At 39.7% G+C, this 17920-nt stretch overlaps 1 protein-coding gene across 2 annotated transcripts in view; it reads left to right on the top strand.

Annotated features, from left to right (window-relative positions):
- LOC150098729 (complement factor H-like) overlaps positions 1-17920 on the top strand; it is a 601741-nt gene that overhangs the window by 509863 nt on the left and 73958 nt on the right. For both annotated transcript variants that reach the window (XM_090405340.1, XM_090405339.1), the window contains exon 17: positions 9409-9588. In XM_090405340.1, coding sequence (XP_090261466.1) covers positions 9409-9588 — 180 coding nt within the window. The remainder of the gene's footprint in view (positions 1-9408; positions 9589-17920) is intronic.

The following is a 17920-nucleotide window of genomic DNA, read 5'->3' as shown; positions in this document are numbered from 1 at the left end:
CTCTGCTTCAGTCACCTCCTTGTAATCAGCATTCATCAGAATTATTCTACTCATTCTTCCTTTTATTTGACACATTCTACACATACTGAAAGAAGTGTTTTGGATCACCCTTGACTCATTCAGCTAATTTCCTCTCGTAATCTGATTTTGTGTTCCTTATAATACCAGCACCCTTCTGGTGTGTGCTTTCTTTTTTTTTTTAACTCCTGCTTAATGATGCCACTCATTCATTAATTCCTACTTGACTTATTCTCCTAACTCTAGGTATGCAGTGTGTGTGTTACTCATTCCTTCAAACACCCCTTGATCATATCCCATGCATTAATAACATCATTCCCCTTGCAGTTTGTCTTCCCATGGCACCACTCCAAGCAGTTTGTCATAATCACCATGTATGTAGCTGAACATATAATCGTTCTTTACTGAAAATTTTGTGTATCCAACTCCCGGGTCAAAAATAAATAATCACTCTTATCATTTAGTGACAATATAGCCATCTTGGTTATAGACGAATTCCTCTGATGCATTCTCAAGATCTGGCACTTTCAATTCCTGATTATCTTCAATTGCTAATGCTGTCATAGGCAATTATTCCTTAGTAGCTAAATAACTTTCATTTCCTTCTGACCATGTGACCTTTCTTCCTTCTAATCTATATCCACATAATTGAAATTCCCCATAATAATTACTCAGCCTCCAGTCATTGAGTTTGTTTGTCTACACGTACCACCCACTCCATCCTTTGCATTCCCTGTTCTATACGGCAACCAACTAAATATTTTGTCGTGTCTATCTCACACCAGTAAGATGGAATACAGTGCATTTGTCCTCAAATTCACTGCTTTCCATCTTATTGACTTCCTGTTGAACTTCTACTCTGTTTTGGCTGAAATTCATCTACCATCAACAGTAATAACCCCCCCCCCTCCATCCAGTTTGCCCTATCCACTCTGAAAATACTACAGCTTTCACATTCCTTACAAATATCTGTATCATCTTCTGTCAGCCACATTTTGCTAATACTAATAACTTTTGGCAAAAGGAACTAATCAATGCCAAAAACTGTTCCTTGTTCTGAATGCTTTTGGCATTAGTGTAAATAAAGTGTATTAGTCTCTTGGGTCATAACTTACACTATATATTGATCATTCCATTTGCTACCTCAGGAACTAAATTTAGCATTTTTTCTCCATTCCCACACTCATTTTCCTTATTGGTGCCTGTGTATCCTCCCCTGTTTTCTCCCTAATGTCTCTAGTTTTACACACTTCCAATCCCACTTCAGTCAGCCACACTATTTCCAGACTCATAGCACCATATCCATTCAGGTACAAACTCTCTGCCTAATATAAGTCCTTTCATCCAAACATCTGAAAACTGCACTCCCCACACATTTGCAATCATGACTCTCCTTCTCAACTCACTTCTATCACACCATGGCAACAGACTCACTATCTTTACTTTCTTACTCTTCTCTTTTTGCTGCTGTCAGTAATTTTTTCATGCTTCTTTTTCTTATATTTTATACTTCTTATAAGACTTATACTTCTACCATACTTTTTCACCTTTCATATTAGTTGGACCTTCCAAATCAACTCTTTTACTTAACCTTTCAGCATCTTAATAGCCTCACTAAGATCATTAATCTTCATACATGGGGAGCATGATTTTGTCACACTCAGAATGAGCACTCCTCTTATCATGTAATCTCCTGTTGTGTCTCGTTACTCTAGCTTTTACTTGGTATAGTTTTACTTGTACCAGGAGTTAGCCTCCGACGAATTTATTTATCTTAAATCGACTGCGCCAGCCGGTGACTAGTTCCTGATACTTAGGCTTACTTTAATAACTATCTCTACAATATTACTTAGCAATGGGAACACGTGGTATGGAGCCACGGCTCCCCCCCCCCCCTTACTTATACAAATGTCTCCCCCCACACACACACTTACACAGGTTCAAACTTTTAATAAGTGGTAGGTCAGCTCAGTTAACAGAACATACAAACTTGGATCTAAGATAATGCATTTTAATACAACTAACACATTCATGTACAGGAAATTAAGCAATAATAACGATATACAAGAAATAAGTTCATGCACAAAAACAATGGGCTCATTCAATCCCTCTCACATACTTCTTAAAAATACAGGTTCATGCAATTATAATTCAGGAGCATTAGTTAATCAGTGTTACTTCCGTAGCTTGTGTTATGATTAAATGATACTCCGTTGTTATGCAAGTTTTGGCAATGCTAGGTTAAATAAATTATGCATGATGTGTTCAATCAATCTTAACAATTACAACTTTTATAAAAGGGAAACTCTTTGCTATACATCTTATGCAAGTCACAGGCTTAATATACAGAGCAGTGCCTTCATTCATTGTGCCTCTTATAATAACTCATTTCTTAACTGTTCTATTAAAGTTCACAAATTACAATCAGGAAGGTCTTGTCAAGACGTTCAGTCCAAAACAGATCTTCTAGTCAGATCAAGCAGGGCTATGCTCGAGGTTTTCCCCTTTCTCTTTGTTCACTCTGGTTTTACAGCACCTCTTATGCATATAGGGTAAGAAATATTTGCCTTACCGGTTAATCTCCTTAGCATGGTGGTCCCTTTGTTTTATGTCTGATACTTCCTCAGATATGGCAAGATTTTCTTGTCGCTCCGTTGTCTTTCTTCACTCATTCCTCTCAAAGTGTTGAGCCTTCGAAATCGTCACATTGGCGGTAGCTCACCAATGGCCCTGTTTGCTGGTTCCTTGTTGTTGAGATGGATGACCTGTATGCATCGAGACTCACTGCAATGTGGAGTTGCAGGACAAGCTTCCTTAGCCTCTACAGCCGGGGTGAAAGTAAAGGGGGAACTCATCATTGGCCTACGAAAAAGGCGGGGTCAGAGTGCCCCAGTAGAAAAGAGAAAAAAAGGGAAGGGAAATGACAGTGAGGTTGAGGTGGGGAAATGATGGGTGATGGGAAAGGGGAAAAGGAGAGGAGAGGGAATAGGATGGGAAGGGGGGGTGGGGAGTATGAAAAGGAAGTGTAGGCCTCAGCTCATATCTCACATCTTTCTAGCTCCATGCTATCAGATGATATCTTTTCACCCCAGCCAACTTCCTGGCTCACAAGATCGAAAAGACCACAGAGGTAGCCGGTGCCCACGCGACCTGCTCCATCAGGGCAGCCTGCCTCGAGTAGGCCTGCGCTACCTGGGTTTTCCCTCTGAACTACCCCCGTGGGAGACCAGGGAACAAAACAGACCTCAGGGGGTGACACAGAGACCAAGGAAATGATGGAGATCTTAAAGCAGCAGCAGGCAGAACTTGATGGTGTTGTGTCTGACATTACACAGGATTGGAGGTGAACACCACTTGATCTGAAATGTGGTGAAACCCAGAGTCTCCCTTTCAAGATGTAAAAATCTCCATAAGGAACCATAGAACATGTAGAGAATGATCCGAGAGAGATCCAACAGATTGAGAGGATTAGTAGGATTAGAAAATTTCTTTCTTACCTTCCAGATGTGGTATTTGAGCTCATTAATTATAAATACCACTAATTTCTGCTTGTTGTTGGCTGGGGGAGCGAACTGCAGGAAGATGGCTTGCTCCTGCAGTAGGAGGGGGATGCGGAGCATGACACTTAGCCTCCTCCAGATGAAGATGGAAATGGGACACCAGTAGAAGGCATGCTCCACAGTATCCAGGTTCCCAGAAGTCACAAAAGGGGTTCCGGGTGTTGTGGAACCGCCAGATGTTGATGTTGACTGGAAGGTGTCCATACGCAATCCTCCATGCCAGGTCCTTTCTCGACGGGAGCCTCGATGTTTGGAGAGGTGGCCGAAGAGGATCTCATTGTTGTTGTTGATCGCCAGATCCGTAACATCGGTACGAAGGATGCTAAAGAAATGTTCGTATCATGTGTAGCTGTTCCGGATCCCGGCGATGTTCACACCCAACGAGCAGAGTTGTTGCATAAGCTGGCACAGTCTGTTGTAGTCTTCTGGAACAATGTCTACCTTAGGACTCTGGTGGACTGGGATCCCTAAAAAGGGGAAGCTTGACACCTAAGAAATACCGCACAGGATAACTGCAGGGATGTGTGGTCTGCAGTACTCTGTTTAGATGGAAAGCAATATTACTTAGGTATCTGATGTTAAAGGAGCAGAGGCCGAAGGCCCCAGCTTCTCCGGAAGTTGAAGGATCTCGATACCTACTTCCTGGCATAGACTGCCCCAGAACAACTTCAGGGGCTTCCTGTAAAGCCGGATTTCCTGATCCTCACTGATGTTAGTAATGTTCAGGATGTGCTGAAGTGCAGGGCATATGATGGTCTTGATGACAGAGGCCTTGGAGGAGAGTGACAGCTGTCCATTTATCCAGTCCTTGAGTTTCTCGACAGCATTGTTGTCGAGATGTTCTATGTTGAGCACGGGCTGTTCTTCAAACGGGACCCCCAGGATGGTGAGGAGGACGGCAGTAGGGACGAGACCTGCAGGGATGTTGTTTAAGTCCCAGACTCCATACATTTTGATCTTAGTTTTGTCGAGGTTGGATATTATCCCCGACACTTTAAACTTTTCTAAGATGTTGGAAGTTTAGTATGGAGTCATTGTCCCTAAGAGTGCCCACCACATCATCCACATAGGCGATTACCTTATAATCATCCAGGGTGAGAGGAAGTGGGATTCCTCTAACCGCATGAGAGTTGTTGACAGCTCGCAGGAACGGCCCAAGGGCTAGTGCGAAGAGCAGAGAGGATACCCTTGTTTGACCCCTTTCTGGATGGTAATGGGGTTGGATAGGTGCCCATTGATCAGGAGGCGAGTGGAGCTGTTGTTGTTGTAGCCTCCTCTGATGATGTTGAGGAGTCCACTGCTGACCCCGACTTTCTCCAGGATGTTGAAGAGAAAGGAATGCCAGACGCTGTCGAACGCTCGATTGAGATCAATAGTCAACAATACCATAGAGTAGGTCTTGATGTTAACCAGACGTAGCACTTCTCTGATGAGGATGAGATTGAACTCCATCGATCGACCAGGAACACCATACACTTGTGTACTTTTGATGACGTACCTCATCCCGATTTTCAGTCTGTTGTTGAGAACCCATGGGTTCTCAACAGCAGGATTGTTGAGAAGGGATCAATAAAATGTATGACTCAAATTCTCTGCAGACACCACACTCTCAGGCAAGGCATTCCAATCACTCACAACTCTGCACGAAAAAAACCTGCCTCTCACTCCCCTACTCACACCCTCTTTATACAGTTTCCAGGGATGACCTCTGGTTCTCCCTGATCTCCCACTATTTTCTGTAGAACTTCTCCAGCATTGATCTTATAACAACCCCTTATCAACTTGTAGGTCTCTATCATATCTTCCTTTTCCTCCTGTCCACCATCCTCTGCAAATTACATCTTCTCAATCTTTCCTCATACTCGACATTCCAGAGGTCAGAAACTACCTTAGTCAGCCACCTCTGGACCCTTTCCAACATCTCTTCATCCTTCTGAAAACCCAGTGACCAAATCTGGGCACAATAGTCCATGTGTGGCCTGATCAAAGCCTTATACAATGGAATAAGAATCTCCCTACTTCTACATGTCAGCATCCTCTGCATCATTCCCAAAAGCCTTTGTGTTGTCTTCACAATTTTGGCTGTGTGTCCCCTAAATTTTAGATCCTTATCCACTATCACCCCCAGATCTCTTATTTCTTCCACTTCCAACAATATATCCTCACCAAGCATAAATTCTGCATCCCATCTTTGTTTTCCAAATTTTAAAACCTTACATTTTGCAATATTGAACTCACATCCCCATTTCCATGCCCAATCACTGAATTTATTCAAGTCTCCTTGTAAGGCCACAACATCTTCACTACTCTTCATGGTTTGTCCCAACTTTGCATCATCTGCAAACAACTGAATATCTCCATCCAAATCTTCACCCATATTATTAATATACAAGTTGAACAATAATGGCCCTGAAACAGACCCTTTTATTTATTATTATTATTATTTGTCACCTCCAGGGAGTCCAAAGACTCATCGAGGGAGGACATCTGCTCTACAACTCTGCTTCCACCACTCACAATCCACCAACTGACCGCAACAACACCAACGCCATCTACCGCTGACCACCACCACTGGTAACACATTATTATTATTATTATTATTATTATTATTCAGGCCTCCAAGGAGTCAAAAGACTCATCGAGGGGAGGTCCCCCGTCTGAGAAACACAAAGTCTATCATACCACTCTTTAAACTCACTGACCGTTCTCGCTCCCACCACTCCATCAGGCAATGCATTCCACGGTTCAACCACCCTCCACGCAAAGAAACCACTCCTCATCCTCTTTCTCACAGTTTCCTTTTGTAACTTCCAGGGATGGCTTTTTGTCATCACTCCTTCCCACTGTTCAACCAAGCGAAAGAACTCCCCATTGTCAACCCTGTAACCACCTCTCAACAGTTTAAAAGTCTCAATCATATCACCTCTCCTTCTTCTATCCACCAAACTCTGCAGTCCACATTCTCTCAGCCGATCCTCATAACTATCCTTGTACAGTCCTGAAACCATCTTTGTCATCCGTCTTTGTATCCTTTCCACAGTTAATTTATCCCCTTCAAATCCTGGGGACCAAATCTGAGAACAATAATCCAAGTGTGGTCTGATCAGAGACTTATACAACAGAATGATAACCCTCTTATCTCTGCAGGTCAGTGTCCTTCTCATAATAGCAGCAATCCTCTGTGTTACCTTCACCACCTTTGCAATATGTCCCCTAAACTTCAGGTTTCTATCAATCATCAACCCCAGATCTCTTGTCTCCCCTACTTTCTCCAGTATAACTCCTCCCATAGAGTATGCAGCATCCCATTGATGTTTCCCAAAGCTCAAGACTTTACATTTTGCTGCATTAAACTGACATCCCCATTCATTTGCCCATCTATCTAGCTTATTTAAATCCTCTTGCAGGGCTACCACATCTGCACTATTACTAATAATCCTTCCCAGCTTCGCATCCTCCGCAAACAACTGAATATCCCCCTGCAATCCACTGGCTATGTCATTGATATAAAGGTTAAACAATATAGGTCCTAGTACTGAGCCCTGTGGGACCCCACTTGTAACCCTCTGCCTCCTGGAAACTGCTCCACCATACACAACTCTCTGATACCTATCAGACAGCCAATCCTGAATCCAGTTGACCAATCTGACATCCAGACCCATGTGCTGCAACTTAAATATCAGCTTATCATGTGGCACCCTGTCAAATGCCTTCACCAAATCTAAGAAAATCGCAGTATATGCCTTTCCCTCATCTAATGTTCGTGAAACTTTATTATAAAAGGCTAGCATATTGCTAAAACAAGAGCGTCCTTTCACAAATCCATGTTGATTCTCACAGATAACATTACCCTCATCTGCCCAATGTTGTATACGGTCCCTCACTACTTTCTCCAAGATCTTAACAACTACTGATGACACACAGACTGGCCTATAATTAGACACTTCCAGTCTGTTACCACCCTTATACAATGGCACTATCTTACCTTCCTTCCATTCCCTGGGCACCTTTGCCAAAGCCAGACTTTCATTGAAAAGCCACGTTAAAGGCACTGTCAATTTTCTTGCACATTCTCTCAAAACTCGTGGTGAAATACCATCCAGTCCTACAGCTTTACTGATATACAGAGTACTCAGAGTCTGAAACACACTCTCCTCCTGTACCTCCAGACCTCGAACCAGTCCAATCCCTCTAGCATTAAAACTGACTCCTCTAGGATGAAATACTCCAATAAAGTGTTCATTGAACAATTCCACTATGTCCTCTGCATCAGTCACTCTATTCCCATTTTTATCCCACAATATCATTCTTCCACAGTCATTTCTCCTCCTACTGGCCACATAGCTAAAAAATTCCCTAGGATTTTCTTTGGATCTTAGGGCCAATCGCCTCTCATATTCCAGTTTCGCTTTCCTTACCACACTAGTCACTCTTCTGGCCTGTATCTTATTTTCTTCATGCATCTTCTTTTCACCTGTCTCCTTATATCTCTTCCATAGCCCCTTTTTCTCATGCAATTCCTGTTTAATATTGTTTGTCATCCACTTTACTCCAAATTGCGTCCTCTTCTTCACTCGTGGTATACAACTTACCATTGCTGATAACAAATATTCTTTCACAATTTCCCACGCACTAGTGATATGCCGGCCTTCCAATTCCTGCCTCCATGAAACTTCGCGAAGTTGACGTCTAAGACTATTATAATCGCCTGCCTTATAATTCCACATAAGTTCTCGTCTCTTTGATACTCCTGCATGTCTATTCATTTTCCAAGTCAACACCATATGGTCACTCTCTCCAACTGGTGGGAGAGACATCAATTCAGTTATTATCAACTCTTCTGATGCTATAACCAAATCCAAAACTTTTGAACTTTTGTTCCCTCTGTTACATGTTGCCTAAGACATTTGTCCCTCAAGAATTCTAGAAATTCCATTCCCCTATTGCTACATGCATGTTCCTCTCTCCAATTTATACTACTGAAGTTAAAATCTCCCATATCAATCATTCTTCTTGCACTTGCCAAACTTAGCTGTCTAAACATCTCCTGGTCCCCATCCTCTGTGCTCCTGGGTCTGTAGCAACACCCCACTAAATATCCTGTCTTGCCTACCTCTACCTCACACCATAGTGAATGAGTTCAAGGAAAAATATAAGAATTAATGGAGAAGTAATGGTTAGTATTGCCTGCCACGATCCCTCCATGGTGATGCATGAGAAACAAATAATAATAATAAAGTATCTTGAATTTCAATTATTTGGTAATGTTAAGAATATTAAAAGATGGATTAATAATAACTTTTAATGTTAAAAGATTAAAATATGTTGTAGACGGAAATCTGAAAGTATTCATCATAGTATATATATCTTGGTGTAGGAAGAAAAAAGGGAAATTATTCTCTGCATTATTCTTTTTTAAGTAAAAAAAAAATGTAGACTCACACTTCACTGACATATTCAAAACCAAATATGATGGAATAGGTTGGTTAATCCTTATTCCTAACCGCACACACACACAGTATGTCTGCATATTGTGTGTGTGTGTGTGTGAGTGAGTTCGTTCGTTCATTCGTTCTGGTCAGTTTGCCTGTTTTGAGAGATAAAAAAAACCATAGTTTCCAGGAGAGAAAAAAAAACCTCTACCTCCATATGAGACCAGCTTACTCACCATTTGACTGATAACACCTAATAAAGATTCTTCACATCAGACAGGATTCAAACTCATGGCTTTCCAACTAAAGGACTCATCTAAACCAAGTGAGCTATGGAGGCTCCAGTCATACAATTAGTAATATTAATTTTCATATTTCCTTTTTTTTTTTTTTTTCAGATATGCAGTGTCCTGAAATTTCTCCATCAAGTACAATGATTGTGATGTATAATGATCCACAGAGAAAAGTACATAGTGAAGCTCGCATTACATGTATTTTACCTTCAGTATTAGATGGTGATTCTTATCTACAGTGCTTGCCTACTGGTAGCTGGTCAGCTAAAGTTCCTGTGTGTAAATGTGTGTGTGGTTTATTTATGCATAAAAATGAAAATAAATAGTAATATTAATATAGGTTTGAGCTAATTAAATTTGCTGTTATTATTATTATTATTATTATTATTATTATTATTATTATTTCTATTTGTTTTTTAATTAAATTTGCAATTTTATATTTAGCACTATCTATCTTTGTTGTTGTTAATTTTGAAAATATTGAAGTTTGAATTGTTTGTGCACTGAATGGTATGATACATGAGAAATGACACAGTGTGTGTTGGGGGAGGGGGGGGGAGTGACAAAGGTGTTAGGAAGGAAGGACCCTATTGTTTCTTCAAAAGCCAGAGGTTTGTTGGGGACAATTTATCATTATTATTATTGTTATTCAAGCCTCCATGGAGTCAAAAGACTCATCCTGAGAGGTCCTTTCTAAGAAACGCAAGTCTATCTAGATTCATGAAGGGTGGTCCCTCCTAGGGAACTCAAAGTCTATCATACCACTCCTTAAACACATTGACCGTTCTCATTCTCACCACTCTATCAGGCAATGCATTCCATGGTTCAACCACCCTCCATGCAAAGAAACCACTCCTCACCCTCTTTCTCACAGTTTCCTTTTATAACTACCAGGGATGGCCCCCCGCTGTTCAGCCAAGCGAAAGAACTCCCCGGTGTCAACCCTATAACCACCTCTGAACAGTTTAAAAGTCTCAATCATATCACCTCTCCTTCTATCCACCAAACTCTGCAGGGAGTGAGGCAGTTTGTGAGGAAGGCTGTTCCAGAGAAGAGAATTGTAACAGACAGGATGAAAGAAGCAAAGAGACATAAGGTTGGTGTGCTTGAATTTTTGACTGTTAAAGGATTTTGAGCTGCTGCTGCTCATTTTAATAGGCCCATTGGAAAGGTGAGAAATGATGGATGCCAGTGGAGTAGTGTCCATAGAAGTACTACCTGTAGAAAAGACATAGTTGAAACAGATCATATGTTAGATAATAGTCAAAGTGGGTCATTGAGAGAGAGGGATTCATCTATCAACTGAATTTTCCTTTTCTGGATAACATCGTGAATTTTAGTATAGCTGAAGAAGCTATTGTGATGTGTTTATGTCAGGAAAGGCTTAAGATAAATGTCAATCCTTAAAGAGAGAGAGAGAGAGAGAGATTCAGTCCTATCTGGTGTTATGTGTATTAATGAAAGGAAGGTGAATCAAAATCATTCTTTTGTGAGAAAGAAAGCAACTGCATTATGCTTGCAATGAAAGTGTCTAACTTATATCCACCAAACTGATAGATTGTATGAAGATCAATGCTTAAGGCACTGGTTGTAGAAGATATTGAAGTTTGAATTGTTTGTGCACTGAATGGTTTATCAAATGAGTATGAAAAATGAAGTGTGCTACCAAATATGACAATATTAAAGATGTGTTAGAGTAATAGCTTTATTAACCAAGATTAATATCTATCATTTTGGTCTTCATATTAAGGTTATCATCTGGAGTACATGTGCACGCACACGCACACACACACACACACACACACACACACACACACACAAATTCAAAGAAACATGCTGTTATAATCCGCATTGTATGGCAAACAATCACTACAACAATGTCATAATACTGGTAAATGCTGCCAATATTAGTGGTTGCCTAATCAATATTTAAGATAATTTTCAACTCAAATCTTTGAATTTCAGACTTGAAAATTCAGATCTCTGCCTGCCTTGTTGGCTTCAGTGGTTAGCATATCTGTCGGAATCCTACTATAAACAGTTCTAATTCATTCTTCAGTTATGATATGAATTTTATTTCCCAGTATGAGACAACCATTCTGTTTATTGGAGGCCTCAAGTGGCTTGAAAAAACTCCATGTGTGGTCTCTGTAGCAAGCTTCTGGCCTGTAAAAAATAAATAAATAAAAAAAACATTAAAAATACTTAGTCTGGTCACAGTAGTAATATATCATAGACTTACAACCATTCATGAATGGAAGTCACATAAAACAAAAAGTATTATTATTATTATTATTTGATACCTGGAGGTATCAAATAATATCAAAGACTCATCGAGGGAGGGCTCTCACCTGCTCTACAACTCTGTCTCCACCACTCAATCCACAAACGGCATCTACCGCCAACCACCACCACTATTAGTTTTTCCACAAACAATCACAAACATCCATGTCCATGGCAGAATTCAAACCTGATATGCTAACCACCCGGCCAGCCAGTCTGGCAAAGAAAATTCTTAGCAGAGCCTGGTTTCGATCAATGGTCCTCTGGGTTTTGGGCCCAGCATGCTTCCACTGCACCACTCTGCTCTCATAAAAATATATATAATAAAAATGAGTGACCTGTTGAAACAGAAGTAAGTCAAATGTGTCATCCAGATTCTTGAGATTTTTATGCCATTATTACTGTTGAGATTAGGATGGTTGATTAGAATTTCATTGGTTTCTCCTTTAAGAAACCTTTGAGAGCTTATAACCTTTGTTCCAATGAGACCTCACTTGAACAGAACTCAATCATATACACCACACTTTTCTATCTAATGGTTACAGTTCCCACATTATCAAAAAAATAATCAATCATTTTCCCCAATCTATGAACTTCTCTTCGGAAAGATTATAGTAATGCTATCACCATCTCAAAAGTCTGAAGCGCTCCAGAAAAAATATCCAGAATCTGGTATAAGTCCTTATATAATACCAGGCTTAGGTATTATATAAGGACTCATGATGAAAGTTTAATGGAATGAAACAGCATTAGGAAATGATTAAAAGTGGTATTTAATGCTTCCAATACTCTGCCCATCTCAAACCTATTTGGCTGAGATACGTAGATGATGTCTTTTCTATTTGGTCTCATGGCCCAAATTCTTGGATACTTTTCTATATCACCTCAATAGCCTTCATCCTCGAATCCAATTTACTATGGAAAAGGAAAACAATAATAGCCCTGGCCCTTCTAGATATCGTCACCTGCACAAACTTTTCCATCCCCCCCCTCCCCTCAACAATATCATGTCATTACAAACACTAACCCATAGAGCTTATAACCTTTGTTCCAATGAGACCTCACTTGAACAGAACTCAATCATATACACCACACATTTCTATCTAATGGTTACAGTTCCCACATTATCAAAAAAATAATCAATCATTTCCCCCAATCCATGAACTTCTCTTCGGAAAGATTTTAGTAATGCTATCACCATCTCCCAAGTCTGAAGCACTTCAGAAAAAATATCCAGAATCTTAAAGAAATATAATGTTTGCACCACTTTCAAACCCCAATTAAAACAAGCTACTCTTATCCACTCCACTAAAGACAAATTTCCTCCCCTCTCAGTTCCAGGTGTATATAGAGATCCTTGTTCCTGCAAGTTAGCCCACTATGGACAGACAGGAAGATCAGCTACCATCTGAATGGAAGAACTGACAATACATCTGCAGTCATGAATATAGTCAATCTGGCTTTGCTGACCATGCTTTGGATATAGCTTACAGAATCAATTGGAAAAAGACCATCATTCTTCATCACAGTAAATTAGAAGAAAAAGACTGTTGTAAGAATCTGCTGCTGCTCTTAAAAATCAGCCTAATTTAAATAAATATAGTTGCATAAAACTTCCGATAATATTATTATTATTATTAAACAAGACCTCATGGAGTCAAAGACTCATCTAGGAGGTCCTTTTATCTCACACACATCTCATCATACCGGGTCTTAAACACATTCAAACTCCCTGCAGACACCACACTCTCAGGCAAGGCATTCCAATCATTCACAACTCTGCACGAAAAAAACCTGCCTCTCACTCCCCTACTCACACCCTCTTTATACAGTTTCCAGGTATGACCTCTGGTTCTCCCCTGATCTCCCACTATTCTCTGTAGAACTTCTCCACCATTGATCCTATAACAACCCCTTACCAACTTGTAGGTCTCTATCATATCTCCCCTCTTCCTTCTCTCCACGAGACTCTGCAAATTACATCTTTTCAATCTTTCCTCATACTCGACATTCCAGAGGTCAGAGACTACCTTAGTCAGTCGCCTTTGGACCCTTTCCAACATCTCTTCATCCTTCTGAAAACCAGGTGACCAAATCTGGGCACAATAGTCCATGTGTGGCCTAATCAAAGCCTTATACAATGGAACAAGAATCTCCCTACTTCTACATGTCAGTGTCCTCCGCATCATTCCCAGAAGTCTTTGTGTTGTCTTCACAATTTTGGCGATGTGTCCCCTAAATTTTAGATCCTTATCCACTATCACTCCCAGATCTCTTATTTCCTCTACTTCCAACAATATATTCTCACCAAGCATAAATTCTGCATCCCATCTTTGTTTTCCAAATTTTAAAACCTTACATTTTGCAACATTGAACTCACATCCCCATTTGCTTGCCCAAGCACTCAATTTATTCAAGTCTTCTTGCAAGGCCACAACATCTTCACTACTCTTTATGGTTCGTCCCAACTTTGCATCATCTGCAAACAACTGAATATCTCCATCCAAATCTTCGCCAATATCATTAATATACAAGTTAAATAGTAATGGCCCTAAAACAGATCCCTGAGGCACTCCACTAGTGACTTTCCTTTTCCTGGATATTGCACCCCCATACACAACTTGTTGATACCTATCAGATAGCCAGTCTCCAATCCAATGCACTAATCTAATATCCAACCCCATCTGCTCTAGTTTGACTGTCAACTTATCATGAGGTACTCTATCAAAAGCTTTTGCAAAATCCAAGTATATTACTGTGTATCCTTCTCCTTTGTCCAAGGAAGCAGTCACTTTATTGTAATAAGTAAGTAGATTACTAAAACACGACCTCCCTTTAGCAAATCCATGCTGTCCATCAAAGATTATACCATTGTTGTCAACCCACCTCTGGATCCTAGTTCTCACAAGCTTCTCCAACAACTTAACCACAACACCTGACACACAGATAGGCCTATAGTTTGATGCTTGAGTTCGATCACCTCCTTTATGAAGTGGCACAATCTTGCCCTCCTTCCACTCTTTAGGGACTTGACCAAGTGCAAGACTCGTATTAAAAAAATATGTCAAGGCAGGTGTCAACTCTCTGGCACATTCCTTCAGAATACGCGGTGATATATTATCAAGTCCCACAGCCTATATGCAAAATACTAATACTTCGAGATCCCTGTTTACATCCTAGGCCACCAACAGGTGTCAATAAAAGGCACCCCATCTAGTTAGGACTCTAGTCTTTCATCCACATGTTTTAAATAGTTTTGTGCTGCCTTTGTATATGTGTGTGTGTGTGTGTGTGTGTGTGTGTCATGTCTCATTTTGTACTCCCTTACAAATCTCTGTAACTGAGACGAAATACTGGAACTGAGATGAGATACTACTTTTAATCGTGTCCTAGTGCTATTTCACTCCATTAAACATTTATCATGAATTTTACCAGCACTTAAGCCAAGAAACAGGTGCCATTCCAGTCAGTTCTGAGTAGAACTTTCTGGGTGATCAAATAGGCCAGATTTTCCATAATTATTAAATATCATAAGTCATTTGGGTTTCTTTTTCTGGATCGGAATCATGCATCCTATTTTGTCTATATATGGAAAGCTGCAGTACATTCGATTTGATATACCACAGGTGGGCCAGGGCAGGAAGGAAATCCTTGGATAAGTTAAATAAGTTCTTTAATTTTACTGTGGTTTAAAGATGACATTAAGGTTATGCTTTGTAGTGTTTTTTATTGTTTCTGATATCCCTTTAATATGCTGAATGGCTATGGTATTAATGTGGTCTTTATTAATTTTATTTTTAGTTGTAGTCTCGTGAAAAATTTTGTTAATGGTATTTTTGCTGCAGCCGCTGTAAAAGTATTGATGATTTTTGTAATTCATGCTCTAAAAAATCATGAGGAATACTTTTACAATGCACTAATCCTTTACTGAACAAATAGTTATTGCTCTGTTGTTTGACTCCACAAGGCGTTGTGTTGATGGTAGTACGAGGGTACATAGTGGCCAGCATATTTAGACTTACAGTAGATAATGAAAGATAGATTGCCTGAGGGATGACATCTGACAAGTGCACCCAGAAATTGAAGTGTGTTCTGGTTTTCAAGTTAAGGAATTGTATGAGTTTGTGGTGTTTGTTCAGACAGGTGGCCATGGGGCTATATAACAAAAATATTATTAATGTATCTGAGCCAAACTGTGGGTTTTAAAGTATAGGAACCTAGAGTGATTAGCTCAAAAGTTTCCATATAAAATTTGACAATAGGAGAGGATAGTGGTGAGTCCTGGCTGAACTCTGTTTTTGTAGATTTAAATTATTATTATTATTATTATCATCATCATCATCATCATTATATTGCAACCTGCATGGAGTTGGCAGATTCTTTATGGGAGGTTCATTCAACTGACAATATATTTATCATACCGAATCTTAAAATTCTTAACACTCCTTGCATTCCAACACATTCTGGTGTAATGAGTTCCATTCACTGACAATTCTCCATGCAAGAAATCTACTGCTCACACCTCTCTTCACACACCTTTACCTAACTTCCAGGAATGATTTCTGGTTCTTTCACTTTCGCCTTCTACTGTTTTTATATTCCTCTCTGGATTAATCTCATAAAATCCTCTCATTAATTTAAATGTCTCTATCATATTTCCTCTCTTCCTCCTATCCACCAAACTCTCTTAATCCACATCTCTTCAACCTCTTTCATTCCAAAGTCCTGACATTGTCTTTGTAACTTACCTCTGGACCCTCTCCAATGTCTCCACATCACACTGAAAACCAGGTGACCAGATTTAAGCACAATAGTCCAAGTGTGGTCTGATCAGTGCTTTATACAGTGTCACAACGACTTCCTTATCCCTACATGTTAGAGTACTGTGATGTGCAGCCTTTGCAACACTAGCAACATGCCCTCTAAACTTCAGTCTACTCTCAACCATCACTCACAAATCTCTAATCTCATCAATTCCTGCAGTATGGCACCATAATTATAGTACGAAGCCTTATATTTCTGCACTTCAAAATGCAACACCTTGCACTTATTGATATTAATACTACAATCCCACTCCTTAAGTAAAAAGTCCATTTAAATCTTCCTGAAGGGAATTAACATCAGCAGTGCTACTTATAATTCCTCCCAATTTTGCATCATCAGCAAACAACTGAAGATCACCAGTCAATCCACATGATATATTGTTTACAAACAAGTCAAACAGCAGGGGCCCAAGAACAGAACACTGGAGCATACCACTGGTTATTCTCCTTTTTTGAGACACTGCTCCATCATACACAACCCGCTGTTATCGTTCAGATAGCCAATCTCTGATTCATCTAACCAATATATCATCTATTCCCATCCTCTGCAGCTTGTACACCAACTTATTATGTGGTAATCTATCAAATGCTTTTGCAAAGTCTAAGAATATCACTGTATATGATTCTCCTATCTAACACACTCATTACCTTATCATAAAATGCAAGTAAATTACTGAAACAGGACCTACCCTTTACAAATCCATGCTGACCATCATAAAGAATGCCATGTCTATCAACCCAACTCTGTATTCTATTCCTTACCAATCTCTCCAACACCTTGACCACAATTGCAGTCATACAGACTGGCCTATAATTGGAGACTCCTATCTTAGAACCATGCTTGCAGAGTGGTACTATTTTGCTTTTCAATTCCTTAGGAACCCTAACCACTGCAAGACTTTCATTAAATCACCAAGTGAAAGGCATAGCCAACTGTGGTGCATATTCCTTAAGAATACGTGGTGGTATGTCATTCATTCCCACAGCCTTATTAACATCTGATCTAACCACACCTGATACACCTCTGATTCTTTCACCTCCAATTCTCCTAATACTTGCCTCCCTTCTATATACTGCACTGCATCATTATTTTGCTACATAAAGTAATTGGAACACAGTATTGAGACAAAAAGGATATTGATATCAGGAGGAACTCTGTCCAATAAAAGAAGAATCATATCGTTGATTAGGGCAGTGGTAGCGAACCTTTTTATGTGTGGGTGCCAAAAGTTTACAAATCAAGTTGCTGCAGTGCCAGTGCATGCCAAAAATTTACAAATCAAGTTGATGACGTGCTGGCAGTTTTTAGAAGTGGAAAAATTAATAGAAAATCTATTAATTTATTTATAATGATATATAATATGTTATAAATTAATATTATTATTTAGTGTAAAATTGATTATTGTATTATTAAATTGATTTCAATGTTGGTTTGAAAAAAAAAAAAAAAACGGTACCTAGAAAAATATTTATGCATTGTAACTTGTAACTCACCATAGAAGTCAGCTGAG

This window comes from Typopeltis vanoorti, chromosome 15 (genome assembly GCF_054136105.1).
Source record: "Typopeltis vanoorti isolate ZY-2024b chromosome 15, IOZ_Tvanoo_1.0, whole genome shotgun sequence".
NCBI lineage: Eukaryota > Metazoa > Arthropoda > Arachnida > Uropygi > Thelyphonidae > Typopeltis > Typopeltis vanoorti.
This window is presented reverse-complemented; position numbering and strand designations above follow the sequence as displayed.